The sequence below is a fragment of the Lytechinus pictus genome, chromosome 15, assembly GCF_037042905.1.
Source record: "Lytechinus pictus isolate F3 Inbred chromosome 15, Lp3.0, whole genome shotgun sequence".
Taxonomy (NCBI): Eukaryota; Metazoa; Echinodermata; class Echinoidea; order Temnopleuroida; family Toxopneustidae; genus Lytechinus; species Lytechinus pictus.
In genome coordinates this window covers 18,231,778-18,252,588 of record NC_087259.1, presented here as the reverse complement: position 1 = coordinate 18,252,588, position 20,811 = coordinate 18,231,778, and the positions used below count along the sequence as shown (strand labels likewise).

The 20,811-nt window shown below is 37.0% G+C and overlaps 1 protein-coding gene across 1 annotated transcript; it reads right to left on the bottom strand.

Annotated features, from left to right (window-relative positions):
* Positions 1-1,276: 1,276 nt before the first annotated feature.
* On the bottom strand, positions 1,277-15,268 carry LOC129277843 (macrophage mannose receptor 1-like). The gene is made up of 6 exons (XM_054914018.2): positions 15,000-15,268; positions 14,231-14,297; positions 5,813-6,196; positions 4,584-4,979; positions 3,603-3,740; positions 1,277-1,784 (listed from the first exon to the last, which is right to left on the bottom strand). Exons 1-6 carry the CDS (start codon positions 15,159-15,161, stop codon positions 1,543-1,545), a joined length of 1,389 nt encoding a protein of 462 aa, XP_054769993.2. The 5' UTR covers positions 15,162-15,268; the 3' UTR covers positions 1,277-1,542.
* Between the last annotated feature and the right edge of the window lie 5,543 nt (positions 15,269-20,811).

The following is a 20,811-nucleotide window of genomic DNA, read 5'->3' as shown; positions in this document are numbered from 1 at the left end:
CTTACTATCATAAAAGACCCCAAATAGTGGGGGGACATTTGATATTGTGTCCCCCCTACTATTTTGAGTAGGGGGACACGTCCCCCCTGGCATTTTCGCCTATGCCTGTAATTCCCCATGCAGTCATACCAACAAACGGACTCTAAACCGATCGATGATACAGTATGTCGTCATTAATACGTAATAGCCTTTGTCGGTCTGGAGTCGCTTTCACAGGTGTGCCTGTAACTTAATTCTAGGGCAAACAGCTTACAAAAAAATTACAATCAATCGTAAAGATTGAGCATATCCCTTAAAGGGGAAGTTAACCCTGACAAAAAAGTTTATTGCAAAAATTGAAGAAAAAAGTATTGGCGAAGGCTGAGGAAAATCCATTAAAGAATAAAAACGTTATTAGCATACTAATTATTTGATATGCGAGAGGCTGTCGTACACATCGTATGGTAAAATAATATCAATAAATTGTCATTCTCTCAGAAAACTGAAAATGGTTTTTATTGTTCCTTTCAGTTTATCACAAGAAACATCATTTCACTATTTTTACAACAAACTTGTTGTCGGGGTGAACTTACCCTTTTACGAAACACCTCTCTGATGTGGCGTTAATGGACAGTGATACAAGTTGTGAATGATTGCTCAGTCATATACACACTACTCTCACCCTTGCGTTTTTATGGAACCACTGAATTTTACTTTTCAAATGCTTTAAAACATACGTATCATACAATATATTATAGAGATTCAGATCTGAGTACAAATTAGTAAATACTTACCACGCTTACAACCTTCCCTACTTTCAAATGTTTAATAGGTTATATTCAAATTCAAATTTATTTATTTCACTTCCATCAAACAAAAACAAATTGTATACCATATATAAACATAAATATTTGTATCCGTTGCCAAAAAAAAAAAATAATATACATGTTGTGAAAAAAAAAACACTTAGACAATTTGGGCAACACATTGTAGGTTTAAATATGTATACTATTTTTCAATAGAAATTATATTAAGATGGAATTGGAGGGACCCACTAAAAAGCAATGCTTGTACAATGTGGGCCCCTCAAAAAATAGATAACACAACAAATAACAAAATAACAGACTACAAATACAGATATATGTAATCAAATGAAAAAAAAAATTAAATGAGAGATAAATAATACTCACAATATAAATACGAAGTTATCAAAAAATATAGTTTGATATAGGACAAAACAACCCGTCCTAAAATATATCTACCCTTCCCCACCCCACCCCCCCCCCCCCCAGAAAAAGAGATATATATTCTTCGCGACTTTGAAAAAGGACTGGACAGACAAAAGACTGTACTTTTACATAATTCCCGTGCCACCTTGTTCCCGAATTTCCCACTTCCTATGTTCTTAAACCAATCAAGAACAGTAGGGTTAATCATGATGTAAGTGGGGAGCTGGTCAGCCACTCATATTTAACCAATATATAAAATACTTTTAAAAGTGTTTCGTAAAAGCTTGATGGAGCGCTGGGTGGCGGGGGGTGTTCTATGATTTCATCGGTTATATTATATATAATAATATGTTTTAGCTCCCTGTCGGTTTTCTCGATATGACACGGCGATACATTTGCCCAATAAGCATTTCTCCTCTTTAGCAATATAGGTGAAACAAGAACACGTGGTGTCGTTGAGGCACTCGAAAGCACATTCGATGAGGGTCGATATCGCATGGTGCGTACTGGTCACGTAAGCGTCCTCGAGTTCACTGTCATCAGCTACAAGTTTGAAATATGCTGATTTCTTGCGAACTGACAAAAAAGAGAAAAGGATTACATATCATTGAGTGGCGTAACGAGCTTTTATAATTCGGCACGACAATGTGTATGGGGAAAAGAATATCGAGATTGTCACGAGTGAAGAGAAAACTTTGAGCCATTTTGAGATTAAAATTTAACTTTGTGATAGAGTTCTAAAGATCTATCGATAAATGTAACATATCACCCATTTTCATTTTCTTTCGTTTTCCCTTCTTTTTTTCTTTCTTGGTCTTTTTTTTTTTTTTTTTTTTTTTTTTTTTTTGGGGGGGGGGGGGCAGTACCTCCAGGTCCCACTCCATCTAATCTGCACGGCAGTGACATTCATGGGTTACAATTGGTATGAGGGGGAGTCTTTTCAGTCACTAAAATGTGGAAATTAAAGACAACCCTCGATTAAACAGTTACATTGTAAAAACATGAATAGTAAAAGAAAAAATACCAGAAAATTAACCAACGGGGATATCCTGTTATTTGCTGCATGTTTATAAACGATTTACGGCTGGACTGTACTGATATTAATATTTTGTGTACATGTGTGCGTGAGTGAGTGCGTGTGTGAGTGTGTATGCCAGGTACCTGACCACGGAGGATTAGTTTGTTACTGGGGGTGCTGAGAATTGTCACAGCACCCCACATCTGACATAACAAACAGTGAAAAATACCCATTATTGGGTCGAAAGGGAAAATGCATGTTTGCTGTGTATTTCCCCCCAAAAAAATTGGAGCAAAATGCATGTATGAAGGGTAAATTTCACCGCAACATTGCGTAAAATTTACAAAATATTTGGTTTCGTTTTACCCAACAAACATGCATGTTCCCATTTTACCCAATATTGGGTAACCTTTTTTTTGTGTGAAAGTAACAATAGATAATCCTCCGTGGCCAGGTCCGTAGACGGCGGGTGTGTGTTTGTGCGTCAACAAGTTAAAAATACTATGACACTTTATTTGAAGTAGAAAAACGCCTTTGCCCGAAAGTAATGCGTTTCAGTGTACCAGCAGTCCATTCCCTATTTTACGCCTTTTGGGTGTAAATTTTTGCAGTAGGTAGATGTACTTTGCTAGTTTGGAAACAACTAAGCAACCAAAGACTCTATTATTCAACTTTATCTCATGGCATTGGCATAGTGATGTTCCTTTAATTTACTTTCAACGCGTACTAAAAACTACCCTACACATGCTATTTAAAGGGGAATGAATCCCTTTAAACGGGTTACCTGTGGAAATAGAAAAAATCAAAGAAACAATTCTGCAGATTTGAGAAAAAATTGACAAATAATTAGAAAGTTCATAAGCATTTGAATGTTTAAATCACTGATGATTTGGACATACTTCCATTTTCGCTATAAATCCAACTCCCAAATATAACATCCTCGCCCCCCCCCCCAAAATAAAAAGACGTCGGCAACGCCTGGGTGCCCGAAAGGGGTCCATGTTCGACGTGCGGAGCCATGTACGTGGCAAGCAATTTGGAGAAAGACCCTACGGCGCCTATTGTATCCTCCCTGTGTCTGACACAAGAATTACACTTCACTTCTATTGCCATGCTTAGCACGCTAATTAATAACATTGTAAAATGAGTACTACATATCTAGGCACAGCGTTTTAAAATATACAACCTAACAAATAATTCATCATGTGGCCATTGTTTGGTAAAATTCAATTGATTAAATTGAATTAATAATTCATCGACCGTCGGCCAAAGAATTGGCCTGTACTCGGCAGTTTGTTTGGTTGATGATGACAAGTTTAAAAATCCTATCAATAAGTTTCTGATGAGACACGTTGTTCGACTCATCTGTGACTTACATGGTTGTCTTGAAGGTGAGGCTTCAGATGCGGTTACCTTCTCTGTTGTGCTCGTTTTTGTTGATGACGGTGTGGTAGCTCCTACTGATGCTGTAACGGATGTTGCTGGTGTAGTGGGGTCATTGCTTGCTTCTTGTTCTGTGTGCAAAAAAAATAACTATCAAGCTATCCTTAAAGGGATGGTCCAGGCTGGAAAGATATATATCCCAATGAATAGAGTAAAATTCACAAAGCAAAATGCTGAAAATTTGATCAAAATTTGATAACAAATAACGAAGTTATTGAATTTTAAAGATTTGCACTATTCCAGTAAAACAGTTCTAGGCATGTCTTTATGAATATTCATTAGGTGGGCTGATGATGTCATATCCCCTCTTGTTCTTTTGTATTTTATTTTATGAAATTAAGTTTATTCAAATTTTTTCTACCAAGAACTAAAACAATTGGATTGACAACTGATTAAATGCATTAGTTATTTATTACCGCAACTCATCATAATAATTTCATCGTAATGGAGACACATCATTTTCACATGAAAAAATGAAACGTTTATGATTTCATGTAATAACATAAGAAAAAGCGAAGTGCGGATGTGACAAAATCAGCCCACCTAATGAATATTCATGACGATGTGCATATAACTGTTTTCGCAAAATATTGATAAACTTTAAAATTCAATAACTTCGTTATTTGTTGTCCGATTTTGATGAAATATTCAGTATTTTGCTTTATGAATTTTACTCTATTTATTTAGATCCCTTTAAATTGAAGAATCCCTACACTTATTTTTGGAACTCCCGTCGTGCTCCACTCTCAACTTATGCTTGCACTGTGACATCACTTTTGATAACCAAGTCAAGCAACTTTAGCAACAACAACACACACAAAAAAAAATCAAAAAATAAACATTCGCTCTAGGTATGCACGTAGGTTGATAATCAAAATGTCTTATCATAAAAAAAATATATTCCGAACACTCACCCTTTTCACAAATGGAATAATATTCATCATGACAATCAATGTCAAGCCACTTGAATTGATAATCCGAGTCCATGCGATAACAAACTCTGCCATTATCGAAGGAGTGCGGGGAATCGGAGTCGAAGTTATGATATGGCAGGCCAGAGCCGTCCTCGTCCCATCCCAAGTCTGTTAGACCTATCCAGTATTCTTTAGTATATTCGTGATCAAGGAGTTCAATCATACCAACGATGCTGTCTTGCTCGCTTTGAGATGCGATGAAAACAAGGTGCATGCCGATGAATTCGCAGTTCGACATTGACGTTGAGAAGTTGACCTCATTTGAAGAGATATAATAGCAGGACCCTTCGAATTCATGGAATTGTAGGTCATGACTTGATTCGAATTCACCACAAGCTGTAAAAACAAAAGGACAGATGGTGAAGCATATATCTAATGGTGTAGCTTTGCAACTTTTTGGGCTTACCCTTATTATTCACAAATTCGCGATGTTCAACAACGGAAGGATGAAAATTGCATCTATAATCTCCCTCCGCAGTATTTCATTTTTGTCGTAGTGTATGTGGAGATGGGACGGATCCATATAATAGGCTTTTGCTATCACCTCGGGTTTAGATCGCGTCGGGTCGGGTTACACGATTGCCTAACCGGACGCGACAGCCATTCAATGAGGCGCCAGAAATTATTGACATTTTGGACGCTATATGGTCAGTTCCCCCATGTCTGCGCGGTCTCCCAAGTCTGCGCACCCGCGTATCTGCGCGATTCTAGTAAAAGAAGATACGCAACGAGCACGAACTTTACACATGCAATACATAGACAGGTATTCATAAAAAAATCCGACTCAAAATGGTGGAAAAATAATGAATTCAGGGCATTTCATGTGACCGCCTCAAAATGCAGCCTTTGTCATCAAAATCCCTGAATCGTGTGCAAAGTGAATGAGTGCGCAGACATGGGGTACCTTTTTTTTTTCAATCTGAAAATGACTGCCCAAAGGTTTTTTCAAGAAAATCTTATATTTTCTTTCATTTTTTAATGAGAAATTTGGTACACTTACTCTTAATAATACAAGGAACACTATTAACCAAAAGATTTTGTGAAATAAGAAGAAATTCATGTTAAATCTTAACCCAAATTGTTAGGTGCGCAGACTTGGGGCCCACCATCATACCTTGCTAAGCTGTTGCATACATGTACATAATCTTTAGTTGGAAATTTCCACTCACCTTTCTCCGCTTCACAAATATAATAGTTAGTTTCGGAACAACCGTCGTCGTACCACCTGAAAAGAGATGATGATGATGCCGCATATATCCGAAAGCATTGCGCACCTTCGTTGAAAGCACCACTTCTAGCCCAGCCAATATTATCGTAGGTCAGGCGTGTCCCATCGAGCCAGGTTATCGCAGTTAACCCTATCCAGTAATCCTCGTCAGATGCATCACTGTCTTGGATCTTCGCCACCAAGAAATCCTGTTCCTCCTGCGATTCAATCTCCACCACTCGCATGCCAAGTTCCTCGCACGATGATTTAGAAGAGTAGAAGTCGGATGTGCCCTGGGAGAAGTAATAGCAGGACGTTCTGAATTCAAAAAGACCTGTTTCACAAGCTAGAAGAAAATGATGTGTAATGATGAGAAAATACTAGCATCATCCATGTAAATGATGTTTAACTACATGAAAGAATTCTGGTGATTCATCTGTACAGTATTTACTTACAGTTTTCTTTGAGCTTGAATAATTCTGATACCACTACTCTTCCCGAGTAGCCGACCCTGATTTCCTGAAGATTCAACTTCTGGCTCTAGGATCTCTGATGACGTTTGTTTTTCTCCTTCCATTTGTTTTGTAGGATAGAAAAGTCATTTCATGAAGCAATCTCCAGATGCATGCTTCATACATGATACAATTGGTCTGATTTTAGACACATTGTATATATCATCCAGTTGCTTATTTCATCTGATTAGTTCTTAAGTTTTCTGCATTATTTGCCTCGGCATTTTCTTCACTCCTTTTTAAATGAAAGTTAGATATGTTTCATCATTTTTTACTGTATTATGAAAAGCCGTTTTGTAGAATCCATTTTTACTTAGATTATAATTCCGGTGAATTATCGGATGGTCTAATACCACTTGGTCTACTTATCAGTTCGTCCAACTTCACATAGTCTAAACTCATTTCAATTACAACCGGTTCGGCTAATATCCAATTCGTCTAATTCCCACTTGGTTTAATATCCAATTCGTCCAATTTCCATTTGGGCTAATTCTCACTTGGTCTAATGTCCAATTCGTTTAATCCCCACTTGGTCTAATATCAAATTCGTCTAATGACCACTTGGTCTAATCGCCCATTGGTCTAATGCCCAGTTGGGCTAATCAGCACTTGGTCTAATTTTCACTTGGTCTAATTCACAGTTGGTCTAATGTCCATTTATTCTAATATGACATAATTCATTATTATTTATTTGATCTAGAATTAACAAAATACGTAATGGATAAAATTAATATCATGGATCCGTCAATACATGTCGCCAGGATCCGGAGGGATAGAGCTGGGGTAGGGCTGCTGGGCGCAAAACCTCACGGTGAAGGACTATCGATGACGAGATAGTTGCTCATCAAATGAATTATTCTAATCAAATATAATTCTTATAATTAGGCCTATAGGTATATCGATAATATAGAAGATGATGAAAAATATATCATACTCATCATTACATCATTGCATGCAAATTTACAGAACAATAAGTTGGGGACCTTTCAGCTTATAATGGTCGAATGGCAGGGTTTTATCAGAATAACATTATGAAGAAAGGAACGCGTTAATTGTGTGAATACGTATCTGGTAAACATGTCGATGCCCCTTTTAAATCATTGTTATGCACCATTACGGGCAATACTTGAACTTGATGGAAAATGAGCAATAGTTATCATGGTTATGCAGTTTAGGGGATTCAAAAAGTTACAAAGCCATAAGATCATGTAATTTTGTTATGAATATTTTGTTTAGTTATTTCAATAATAAGTTTGGAGGCAAATAACAGACCAGTTAGATACAGTTTGATAACAGTCAGTGAAAAATCTGGGAATTACCTCAAATCAGGGGAAAATGCCTTAAATGAGGGCAAAATCAGGAAATCTTGATCGGCCTAAAAGTCGAAGCACGATAGTCAGTCAGACAATGTTATATTTTGTTGTATATTAAAACAACATTCATTGAATGACATTTTATGTTTTTTTTATAGTGTAGCTTCTTTTACTACAATACAAGTAGGCCTACTGGTACATAATGAAAAATAATAATAGGCCTATGTGTATATGAAAATACAATATATCACTGCAACAACCTAGAAAACATGAAAAACTGGGAATGAGTTTAAATAACAACCAGGGAATTTTTAAACTTCATCAGAGAAAAATCAGGGATTTTTGTTTTCTTAAAAAATTAGAAACCCTGACTGGGTTAAGCAAGCCATTAACTATCTAGAGGAGATCGTGTAGGCCTACATAGATGTGGATGAATACAAATTTTTCCTTTTTCACCTCTATTATCGTTTATCAGCGTTATTTTACAGAAAATAGCAAATTTTTTCGTTTTTTACGAAAACCTTCAAAAGTCCCCTTTATAGACAAAATATCCCCAAAATTTGTTTAATCCCCAAATATTTGTTTTTCTTCCCCAAAGGCTTTTAAAAATCCCCTAATTTCAACAATTTGAGGATGGAAATATACCGTACGTCACTCTAACTGTATACTCCAATATCGAGAAGCGCGCGTGTGAAGATTTGAAGCCGGCGCGCGGCTTCAAACTTAACAAATTTCACCAGAAATTTGAAAACAAGTCACCAAACTCTACAAATTAGACCAAGTGGCATGTATACGAAATGAATGTTAAACTATCTGGAAATTAGACCAAGTGGAAATTAGCCGAAGTGGAAACTAGACCAAGTGGAAATTAGCCGAAATGGAAATAAGACCAACTGCACACTAGACCAACTGAGTAATGGACCAAGTGAGGATTAGCCGAACTGGGCATTAGACCAATTGGCTATTATACCAAGTGGTCATTAGACCAATTGGCTATTAGACCAAGTGGTCATTAGACCAATTGGCTATTAGACCAAGTGGTCATTAGACCAATTGGCTATTAGACCAAGTGGTCATTAGATTAATTAGCTATTAGACCAAGTGGTCATTAGACCAAAAGAGAATTGGACTTAGTGGGTTTAGCCCGAATGTTGTTAACCCATCTGATGATTAGACCAAGTGATGTCAGACTAACCGTCAGTAAACCGACCGGTGAGAAAAAAAAACTTGCTAGTAAGAGTTGTCTATCGGTCATCAAATGGTGACGTTTATGAATTTATCGAAGGAATGTTTAAAATTATTTTAAGCACATAATTCAGTAATAAAAATATAGTAATTATGGGTGACTTTAACATTAATTCATTTTGTTACAACAGTGATAACTCTTTTAGTAATTTTGTTGATACTCTAAGTTAAGTACATTATCTTTGATTCCACTGATTAATAAACCAACAAGAGTAGCAGAAAACATGCAAAACTTAATAATGTTTTACCAACTTGTATCCTATTCCCACTGCTCGTATTATTGTAAAACTGATATTTAAGATCATTTTCCCATTTTTGCCAGAACATAGTATTGAAGAATTCTTGCGATGCATTTGGTAGAAAGTTAATACGCAAATTTACTCAAGATAATAAAGCAATATTGACTGACCTCGGGGCGATACGACATATATCGTCCAAACTAGATTTATATCGCCCGAGTCGTAGACGAGGGTGATATCATATCTATAAAGATGACTGGACTAAAGACAAGAAACTGATGTGTGAAATATTTAATGATTACTTTTCTCACATTGGGGTTACTCTGTCTAGCACTATAATACCCGATATACAAGAAACCTTTGTAAATTATTTAGACGGTGCAAATGATAGAAATGTATATTTTTCGTTCCTGTCGTCAATTTTGAGGTTATAGATTATGTAAAAGGCTTGAAAAAGAAGAAGAGCCCTGGTTTTGATGGTACAAGTAATGATTTGATAAAAGATGTAATTCCATTTATAGTTGCACCTCTTACATGTTTAACTTTACATTGGTGCAGGGGAGTGTTCCTACAAATAATGAAAATAGCTAAAGTTGTGCCTAAAAGGAAACCCCTCAGAACTGGTAATTATAGACATATTTCTTTACTCACTGTCTTCTATATAAGATTTCGGAAAAACTTGTATACTATAGATATACATAATTATCTTTACTAAACGGCCAATAACATAACGTGTTCACAAACCTCAGATGCACATATTTGAAATATTCTTGGGTTAATTTAACACACACTATTATACACTGTTTGCAGAAACATTTTCTGCAATTTAAAAGAACAGATCTATTAAAACATGAAGGGTTTTATTACAAGAAAATTGAAATAATTGTACTAATATTCTGTAATTTAACACAATATAAGATTGCGGGTGTTTTGGGACTCTACTGCAAGAACTTTTCGGGGTATAACAGAGTTGGAATAATGTGGGTACAGTCGGCACCATAGCAGTGGCGAATTAAAATTCAATGAAATTCAGCGACAATGCTTGCGACTGTTTTACAAATGCTCGCAACTTTAAGATAGACTGGAAATAAATAGTAGTTATGGGTGAGACCTCATACCAATTTGACCTTTGACCCATGACCTTTGACCGCATGACCTTTGACCGCATGACCTTTGACCCCAACTTCCGGTCACTGTTGACCCCGTGACCCCACCTTCCGGTCAATCATGACCTTTGACCTTTGGGTACGCGGTAAACAGGAAATTGGATAATGGAGCGCGGGAAGCGATTTTAATTGGATAATGGAGCGCGGGACGCGATTTTAATTGGATAATGACTCCGCGTGGGGACGCCATCTTAATTGGATAATGAAGCGCGGGACGCGATTTTAATTGGATAATGGAGCGCGGGACGCGATTTTAATTGGATAATGACTCCGCGTGGGGACGCCATCTTAATTGGATAATGAAACGCGGGACGCGATTTTAATTGGATAATGAGGGTCGGCGTCATTGAACTTGGGATATCCTATTCAAGGTGAAAGCCGGCTCTCTCTGTCTCTTATTACAACAATTATTGGTAATCCAACATGTGATTATAATCCTGATAACAGTGGCATCTCAAGCTCTACTCATTCCAGACTTTCCCCCATCAAAACTCTCTGACTTTTCCATACTGTTTTGTACATACCTCCATACTTTTCATTTTAACTCACATGACCTGCACGGCTCTCTGACCCGCAAAAGTATACTATATTGAAACCCGTAGACGACTCCTTTCAATCAACTTCATTCATCCGCAGTACAGATGGTGATAACATGAAACACTATACAGTCAAGGATGATTCTTTATTATTACTATCATTTATTCTATTCCATTTCAATGTAGATAGGTTCAATTAGTGTATAAACAGCAGATTTTGATACAAAGGTAAAAATAATGTAAGATATGTTCTCAAATTACGTTGTCACAACAAAATAATTAACTGTTCATTGTTAATATTAAAGTGAAGTTCTCGTTTTTTTTTCTTTCCCTTCGCTTAACTTATTGGATTGTAACACATGTCTATGGATGGCATTCAGAAAATATGAACACAATGAAGTTCAAACTGTCATTTATGCCCGCATTTATGTTGACGGCGTTTTCTTGGATTATTCGACAAGCTGATGTTTGTGCCTTTAGTTGTAGGTTCCATCTTCACCCTCCGTTTCTTCTCCACCATCATCATTATCGTCATCGTCACCTTGATACTGGAATAAACCATCGAATTGTGAACCATGCCTGGCTAACACTCTCTGTACGGCTTTCCGGAATTCCATGCCATTCTCTAATCTTTCCGTGAGATCGGACACGATTTCATGATTGATGTCAGCGTCTTCGAGGTACACGTTCTGCTGCAAGAACTGAGAGTACAGATCGAAAAAGATGCGTTTGACTGCCCACATTAGTTTCACGTGAGCCTTTGCTTTAGCGTCTTCTTCTTCCATTCCTTCTGAGATGTATTTCTGATATTTTTCGTCTCTCAAGTCCTTGGTGGCCGTCATGGCTTGCTCTAACCATCCTCGATAAGCGAGGTTGTCTTCAGTTTCTTCCATGTTTGCTGTCATTGACGATTCGTGTCCATCGCTTTCTGATACGCTCGTTTCGGAATCACCGTTGGATTCTTCAACTCTTTGCATTTGAGAGGATGGGTCGGATTCTTCATCTTCACTCGTTTCTTCTCCAGTATCATGCTCAATTTGTTCATGCCTCTGCATGTTATATTTCCTACTAAAAGTTTTATCGCATCGTGAACAAGCGTAACGGTTGGACATATCCAATATATTCATGCTGACTCGATGATTATTTGTTGGGAAATGAAGAAAATTAACGTTCAAACTTGTAATTATACGTAATCATGAAACGCGCGCGAAGGTACTTTGATTCTTACGGATTTTTACGCATTCTTACGGATTCTTACTCATTCTTACGGATTCTTATGGATGTTTACTCATTCTTACTCATTCTTACTCATTCTTACGGATTTTTTACGGATTCTTACGGATGTTTACGGATTCTTACGGATTCTTACTCATTCTTACGGATTCTTACTCATTCTTACGGATTCTTACTCATTCTTACTCATTCTTACTCATTCTTACGGATTTTTTACGGATTCTTACGGATGTTTACGGATTCTTACGGATGTTTACGGATTCTTACGGATGTTTACGGATTCTTACGGATTCTTACTCATTCTTACGGATTCTTACTCATTCTTACGGATTCTTACGGATTCTTACTCATTCTTACTCATTCTTACTCATTCTTACGGATTTTTTACGGATTCTTACGGATGTTTACGGATTCTTACGGATTTTTTACGGATTCTTACGGATGTTTACGGATTCTTACGGATTCTTACTCATTCTTACGGATTCTTACTCATTCTTACGGATTCTTACGGATTCTTACGGATTCTTACTCATTCTTACGGATTCTTACTCATTCTTACGGATTCTTACTCATTCTTACGGATTCTTACGGATTTTTTACGGATTCTTACGGATTCTTAGGGTCATCATGGGTCATTCTAGCGTGGATGAACATATTTTCCTTGAGATTATATGAAAGAGCCGGGCTCATTATCCAATTAAAATCGCGTCCCGCGTTTCATTATCCAATTAAGATGGCGTCCCCACGCGGAGTCATTATCCAATTAAAATCGCGTCCCGCGCTCCATTATCCAATTAAAATCGCGTCCCGCGCTTCATTATCCAATTAAGATGGCGTCCCCACGCGGAGTCATTATCCAATTAAAATCGCGTCCCGCGCTCCATTATCCAATTAAAATCGCTTCCCGCGCTCCATTATCCAATTTCCTGTTTACCGCGTACCCAAAGGTCAAAGGTCATGATTGACCGGAAGGTGGGGTCACGGGGTCAACAGTGACCGGAAGTTGGGGTCAAAGGTCATGCGGTCAAAGGTCATGCGGTCAAAGGTCATGGGTCAAAGGTCAAATTGGTATGAGGTCTCACCCATAACTACTATAAATTTTGAACATGTTCGTTTTTTATGCGAAATCAAATAACTTCTGGCAACTTGTTACAAAATTATGGTACATTTTGAGATTAAATTCACAGTTTTTTCGCCAGCATTCGATACTAAAAAAATATGGTGAAAGCATCGCAAAATGCAGAATGTACTCAATGTAATTATTTAGCCAAAAACCGTTAAATTATCAAAGCATTAAAATGAACGAACCACACGTTGCCAATGATATTAATCAGACACTTACGTACGCTACAATGTTGAAAATTGTAGTGATAAAGTAACAAATCTTAGACAAATATCATATACGTGGAAAATGCGCTGATGTATTAAAACAAAATATGATGAAATAATAAGATCATGCAAAAAGGAGGACGCTTATAAAAATATGACGGAAAACTTTTTTTTTCCACAAAAACCTCTGGCAGGTCAGAAGGCTAAAATACAGATTTTCATACAATAAAAAGCATACATCTTCTTACAGTTCCAAAGTGTAAAACAAAGTGGGGGGCATTCATCCATGCAGAGCCCTAACTATGGGATTCCCTCCCACGAGAGATCCGAGATAGCAAGAGTGTCTAAACCTGCTAAACGTTTAAGATCAAGCTTAAAACATACATCTTAACTCATTTTATCAATGATTTTCTGTTACTTCCCCCCCCCCCCCTTCACTTGTGCGCCTTGAGCATCTGTTAAGAGATGAATGGCGCCTAACAAATTGCATATTTTATTATTATTATTATTACATCGGAAATACATGAGAAAGATCAAAATAGCATTCAGTAGCAGGCATCATAAAAATCCTACGATCAGTTGGCTTGAAATAAATTAAGACTTAGCAGTAAAGAGGCATATTGCTTCTTGGTTTATATATATGCGTGGTGACTTTTGCATTTGCCTAATATTTATCAATCTGTGATTGGATAACTGGAAGTGTATGAGCTGTAAATGTGCCATGGGTAATCAGTTAATATAAAAACTGAGAATAAGGATATTATCGGGACCTTTGCTATTTGAATTATACCATGGACCTCTACTTACCGAGGGAAATATCCAAATTAGTAGTGATCCAAAATGCAACAAGTATAGCATAACATGAAATTTCCATCTACATGCAGAAAAACAATGACAAAATATTGTACTGTCATATTAACAGTCGGACATTTTTTTTTTTACCGAGAATCGGAGTATCGTTTCAAGTATAATGAGGATAAGAATATAAGAATGACCAATCATAGTTCATTCGATTATATTTAAGAGAAGAAGAAGAATTGCGTATGCCCAATAATGATTTAGGTCCCTTTTCTGTTATTTCGGCCACTTCTGATTAGAATTTCAGTATATAAATTTCACATAAGATGGGTTCTTGTAAAATCATCAATATCCCATGATTAATTCAATTAAGCTAAAAAGACCTCGACTTGGGTCGTTATCATTTTCATACTCAAATACTAGTAAGATATGTATTTCTCACACAAAGCCGTTACATAATTCTGCGTAACTTCATTTGTCTTCACTATTTCAAACTCGTCTTGCTCATGATTACCTCAAACCACATGCAAATCTATTCTTCGACGCACAATATTTCGTATAATATCCATCAAAATCTTCTATAAACATTGAGTCATTATTTTTTATAATTGTGAATATGCGCTTACATAATTATATTTAAAAATTACTAAACGCAAATATTAAGATGCGAAAATATAAAGTTCTGCTTAATAGGCATTTTCGTCTTTTTGAAATGAATTAGCTAGTCCCAGAATCATGTTAAAAACATAGAGGAATAAAATCATACACCGAAACATACCTCAATACCAATAAGACTGCGGTTCCTCATCTTTCTGAAATATATGCCAGTTACGATGGATGCAATAGAGGTATCCAGAGCAGCAAATCGGATGATTGAAATATGCGAAGCGAGCCAAACATTATTATAGTCGGGTTGTAAAATTCCATGATTATATAGCATGGATGATGAGCATTACCGGTATCATATTCATGATAGGCAATTAAATACGGCTTTGCGGGCGTACCGCACTAAAAGTTGGCGAAGCTCTAGTTGATGCAAAAATGTATCTAGGGGGGCATGGGCACTTAATAACACAAATAATATTTACCTAATCATGATATGGACAGCTCACTATGGGATATCAAAACATTCCCCGAGATAGAGAATATTACAATAATTCATGAATGACAGCACCAAATATTAAAATTTCTGATCTTGAATGTACAAAATCCAGGCAACAAATTCATTGTTACTTTTATGATCGTTAATAATAGCCGCATTTTTCATCCAAAACTAAATACACGCACCGTTGCTTTGATAGAGATAATAATGTAAAGCATTTATTCAATTTCAAGATTTCATCAATTTTTCATGAGTGTTGATCAAATTCGATCATATCCTAAATTCACCCCCTCCCCACTTAAAAACAAAGGGGTTAAATGCCTTATTACAATGCGGGAGCGGTAAATCTCACATCATCAACAATGCTATATAAGATTTATATCAAACAGCAGTTAAAATCTTTGATAATGTATTCTACGGTTGTCAATTTACGGCAGATTATTTTTTCATATTGATGCTGTGCCCATTTCAAACCTAACCAAAACATGGGGACAATAAAAAACATGTTTCCCAAAATCCCCGATAAAACTTCATTATACAGCGGGCGCGCATACCCAATTAAGCTAGGCTGCATGCATTAAAACATTGATGTTACCTCTTGTTCTGTTACCTTTAACATTTTGGCTTTGTCTTTCATTGGCGGTTCCAGTAATTGGCGGTAGATAGGGGACATTATTTTCACTATAATTGAATTGATACTATAAAAGAAAACAATCAAGCAAAAAAGAAAATAGTGAATGACCTCGAAAATAACCAGTTTTTGTATAAAGCATAAAAAAAGCAATTTCTCACTGTTTATTTATATAATAGTTTACTCCGGAGGCTTGACGGCTTGCCTTCGCCTACATCTCATCCTCTCATTTTAGTGACCGAAAACTGGTGAAAACGGATGACAACTTAAAACGCGATTATATTCCAATCAATAAATACGGGGCGATGGCTCCTCAATCATTAGTTGCTAAATTGAAAATGAAATCCACTGGGATCAGAGCGTGATTATTGCGATAGGTATGGTCGTTGAAAATTGAGTTTTGATCGTGGTGTCTATAATTATCAAACATGTTCATTCTTTTTTTGTGGTTGAAAGAACACAATTATTTCCACAACGATAATCCGTCGTTTCGTATTAATAGTGGCACGAGCGTTATGCGCTTAAGGACAAAAGGATCAGTAGAAAAAAAAACACAATAATATGATTGATTCTTTTTTTAAAGCTCCCAGAGGTGATTTTTCAATTTGTGATATTGGAAATATCAACAGAACTTGTTGTGATACCCGTAACACAAAGATTCACGTTGATTACAGATTTTATTGGTTCCTAGCTGGTCAGTGTTTTGAACAATATAAGGATAAAACAATAATCTTGGTTGGTCTCCGTCATTTTTATGGATGAACTTCAAACATTAGTGCACAGCAAAAATTGTGGTGTTAACCGGTTTACATAGAGGACCACACCAATTATTTTACACCGGTGTTAAAATGAAAGTGTTAGTTTAACACCTATATGTGTTATTACAACACCTTTGGTTGTTACATTTACACTTTTCGGTGTTATGTTCAATCTCTACGGTGTAATTCTAACACCTCAGGGTGTGGTCCTCTATTAACACCAACTGGTGTCAGTTTTAACACCACAGTTTTTACAGTGTGTGACAGAGCCCTGCATCAAGACATTTATCATTTCTTATATCATTTACGATTTTCTACCATCACTAATGTACGAATCGAGTAATACAAGTGAAAACATGATATAGTAAAAGCAAATTTTGACGATGTTAACCCTAAAAGGACTAGGCTATTTGAGATGTACTGATGATGGGGGGATACGGCACCCCTTCTTATCTCGGTCGCCGTTCGCGCGATCGCGCCGAAATTTCGCACGCGCATTCTTTACCACATAAACTACAAGAAAGTATAAAGAAATTCTGGAAAGGAATATTTTCTATTTATTATGAATAAAATATGCAAATATTCGTGAAAATTATCTAGCACCCAATTTCACTTCATTTTTTTTTCTTTTTTCCAGATGTCATCTTTGTAATCTAATCTTTCCTTTTGCATTTCTTTTTTTTCCTTTTTTTTTCATTGTTTTTTTCAATGGAAAATATTACAGACTATCTAACAGCTAAATTAATGAAGCAGACCATTTAGAACGAAAAATAATCACCCTGTTATGCATTTCATCTCCCATAGACTTTGTACACAAAGTATAAAAATTAGCCATTTTCGGCATAACATTGTTTCGTAAAAAGTCATGTGGCAGCGCGATGCTATACCCGTATATACCGTGTTTACACTTAATCGGCTTTTGGTTCAGAACCAAAAGCCGATGCAGAATCGGCTTTTGGTTTATCTTGATCTGCGTTTACACGCTGTTACAGCTCGCGGTTCAGAATCGGCTCGCGTGTCAAAAACCTGAAATGATACGCACACCAACAATATACGTCATAATAAAGACAACGCTGGATCCGTGCGCTTACAATTACGTCACAATGGTAAAAGTAAATGAAAGGCGCACCAAGCCGATTCTGCATCGGCTCGCGGTTCTGAACCTACTACTTTGGTGGTGCAAAATTGCTGATTCTGAACCGAGAGCCGATGCAAGTTAATCGCGTTTACACGCTATGAAAAAGCCGATGCAAAAGCCGATTAAGTGTAAACACGGTATATGTCGCGAATTTGGACTTAGAAGTTGCGCGAGACTTCAAAGAAAAAGAGTCATAAAATTTTGCGGAGCTATCTTTTTGCGTTTCGGAAATATAGCGCGAATCGTTGAGGGGGGTCATGGTCCCCCCACCTTGGGGTTGATCTGTAAAACACTCACACAGGCCACCGATATATATATATGTGTGTGTGTGTGTGTATATATATATATATATATATATATATATATATATATGTATATATATATATATATATATATATATATATATTGTTCTATTTTGTTTGTTTCAATGCATTATAGGCCTGATGAAGGCCCTATATTGGCCGAAAGCTCACAATAAAAGAGATACTTGGAAGCTACGTCTAGCGTTAATGCTTGAATTATTTACGCCTATACGTAGAACATGACGCGCTGCAATACACGTTGTGCAAAGGGCCCTCTTCATTTATATATATATATATATATGTGTGAGGATGAGGGTGTGTGTGTGTGTGTGTGTGTATATAAATAAATATATATATTTATATTCAATATATTATATAAATGTTATTTAAAATACATATGTATATACATATACACTTGGTATGGGATTGGTTGAGGTTTCCAAGAGTGCTCAATGCCGGGGCAGACAGAGCAATATATATTCATACCTTGGTCAGCTCGGTCTACAACCGTCGCTTTCACCCTCTCGCCGATCTTCGGGCAGACTGATTGATTTGACGACTCGTTCAGAATGTCGCTGCAGACACCAACCGCGTAGCCAGGATTTCATTTTGGAGGGGGCGGTAAATGCACGCGAAGCGTGCCAACACTTACAGAGCGCGCGAAGCGCGCTCCCTAGGGGGTGGGTGCAGGGAGGGGGAGTTTCCCCCTCCCTTGCGAAGCGCGAAGCTTTCGGTGTTTCATAAATTAAAATGAAAAGGAGCCGTCTCTCTTGTCTCTAGTACCTATATCAGCTCCAATTCAGTTGACTATATTGTGATTTTGAACCTTGTTTTCAAAAGTGATTGTGAACGCACAAAAAATAAATACAATGGCGGAAATTAAAATAATAATAACCCCGCGCGAAGCGCGGAAGCTAAAGCGTTTTATCAAATTTTTTTGCAAAGAAAAGGGTATTCTCTAAGATATATTGAATACTTCCCTTGGAAAGATCAGATTTGATTACAAACAATTTAGCGACAGTGCATATCTTTAACTCCCAAAACAGAGGAGAAGAAGTGTATATGCCGGGAGGAAGATATTCCTCCCCGCGCAGAGCAATGAAACTCTGAAATTTCAAAGGGCGGACGTTTCATCAATTGCAGATATCTCGAATACCCCATCGGCTCTAATTCAATTGATTTTCTAAGATAATTGAACTTCATTACAAGGAAAATAATGTGCAAAAACTTGAAACTTCTGTGATTTATTGAAATTATATAAAAAAGGATGATGTATAATTTCTTTGACTTATCCTGAAGCGCTTCATTTTGAATGATAAAGAAACTTAAGTGCCATTCAAAATTTCAAACTGAGGGCGTAAAAAAGGACAGAAGATGAATGTGCAAGAAGTTGCCTATATGGAGGTGACGGCAGAAATTGATATAAAGATTTTACCCGCCCGGAGCTGACCCGACCAGAAGTTGCGCGATCAATAAAAAAAAGGTAACTTCATATACTTCGGTCTAACCTTACTCTAATTCCATGTCCTAATGTATACATTTGAACTTTAACAGGCAAAAAACATATAGCTGAGGTGGAAAAACAGGGTTAAAGAAAGGGTGGGGGAAACAATGGAGAACTGCAATATTGTCATTTAACCGCACGCAGCGCGGAAGCAAAATTCATATATAAATTTAGAGCAAGAGTGAATGAGTTTCTCTTTTGAGAAAAAAATAAAGAATAAAAAGAAAAAACCCACAAAGCTACGCTTCGTCCCTTTCCTCCCTTCGCTTTTCCTTTTCTCCTCTCTTTTTTCTCTTCTTTTTTTGTCTTTTTGGGGACGTTTTTTTTTGGGGGGCGACCGCCCCCACCGCCCCCCTGGCTCCTGTCCTGAACACAAAAAACGCTTACTCAATCATATGAACTTCCTACTCCGATACTCTCAAAAGTTCTGGGGCCCGTTTCATAAAGGACTTGCAACTGTTGTAAATTTGCCATTATGGCAACTACTACGGTAACAAAGCTCAGCAGCCAATCATAATCAAGGTTGCCATAGTAGTTGCCATAATGGCAAACTAGCGTTACAACAGTTGCAACTCTTTGTGAAACGGGCCCCTGGGCCCCGTTGCATAAAAGTTACCATTATGGTAACTTTGCCATCCAATGATAACTTCTCTGGAATCCTTGATTGTGATTGATGTGATCAGCGTTACCATGGTAGTTACTACTGGATGGCAAAGTTACCATAAGGGCAATTCCATGAAGTATGTACGTCCGACCCCCTATATGTGGGACCTTCATGAAATTTGTTTCTCTGATTTTTTTTTCGACAGTCTGTAATGTTCTCTAATTGACCATGACTTGGTCAGTTTATGAAGTGAAGTAAGGTTTGAGAAAAATGGGGGTCGGACGTACAAAAACGTTGATTATTTTATGGAATTGCCCATAATAGTAACTATTATGCAACGGGGCCCTGTAGCAGATTTAATCAGCGTTTACGGCACATCCACTGAAATCACAAATCTCTCCGTTATGTTCAAGAGTAATTGTTTGCCGATTCACGAAGTGACTTACCAAAAGATCAATGTTAGTGGCAATTAATCGGATATCCTTCCATTGATAATTTCAATATCGCTCCTGTAAATCACATTCCAACAAACTGGTTTTAGACTGAAGCTA

What these genes read in the sequence shown, in the direction of transcription:
- LOC129277843 (XM_054914018.2), bottom strand. Translation starts at nt 15,161, where the DNA reads ATGCTATATAATCATGGAATTTTACAACCCGACTATAATAATGTTTGG. An exon ending in GCAGTCTTATTGGTATTGAG is followed by an intron (nt 14,298 to 14,999) that starts GTATGTTTCGGT and finishes TTCTGCATGTAG; the next exon opens with ATGGAAATTTCATGTTATGC. An exon ending in TATTTGTGAAGCGGAGAAAG is followed by an intron (nt 4,980 to 5,812) that starts GTGAGTGGAAAT and finishes TTGTTTTTACAG; the next exon opens with CTTGTGGTGAATTCGAATCA.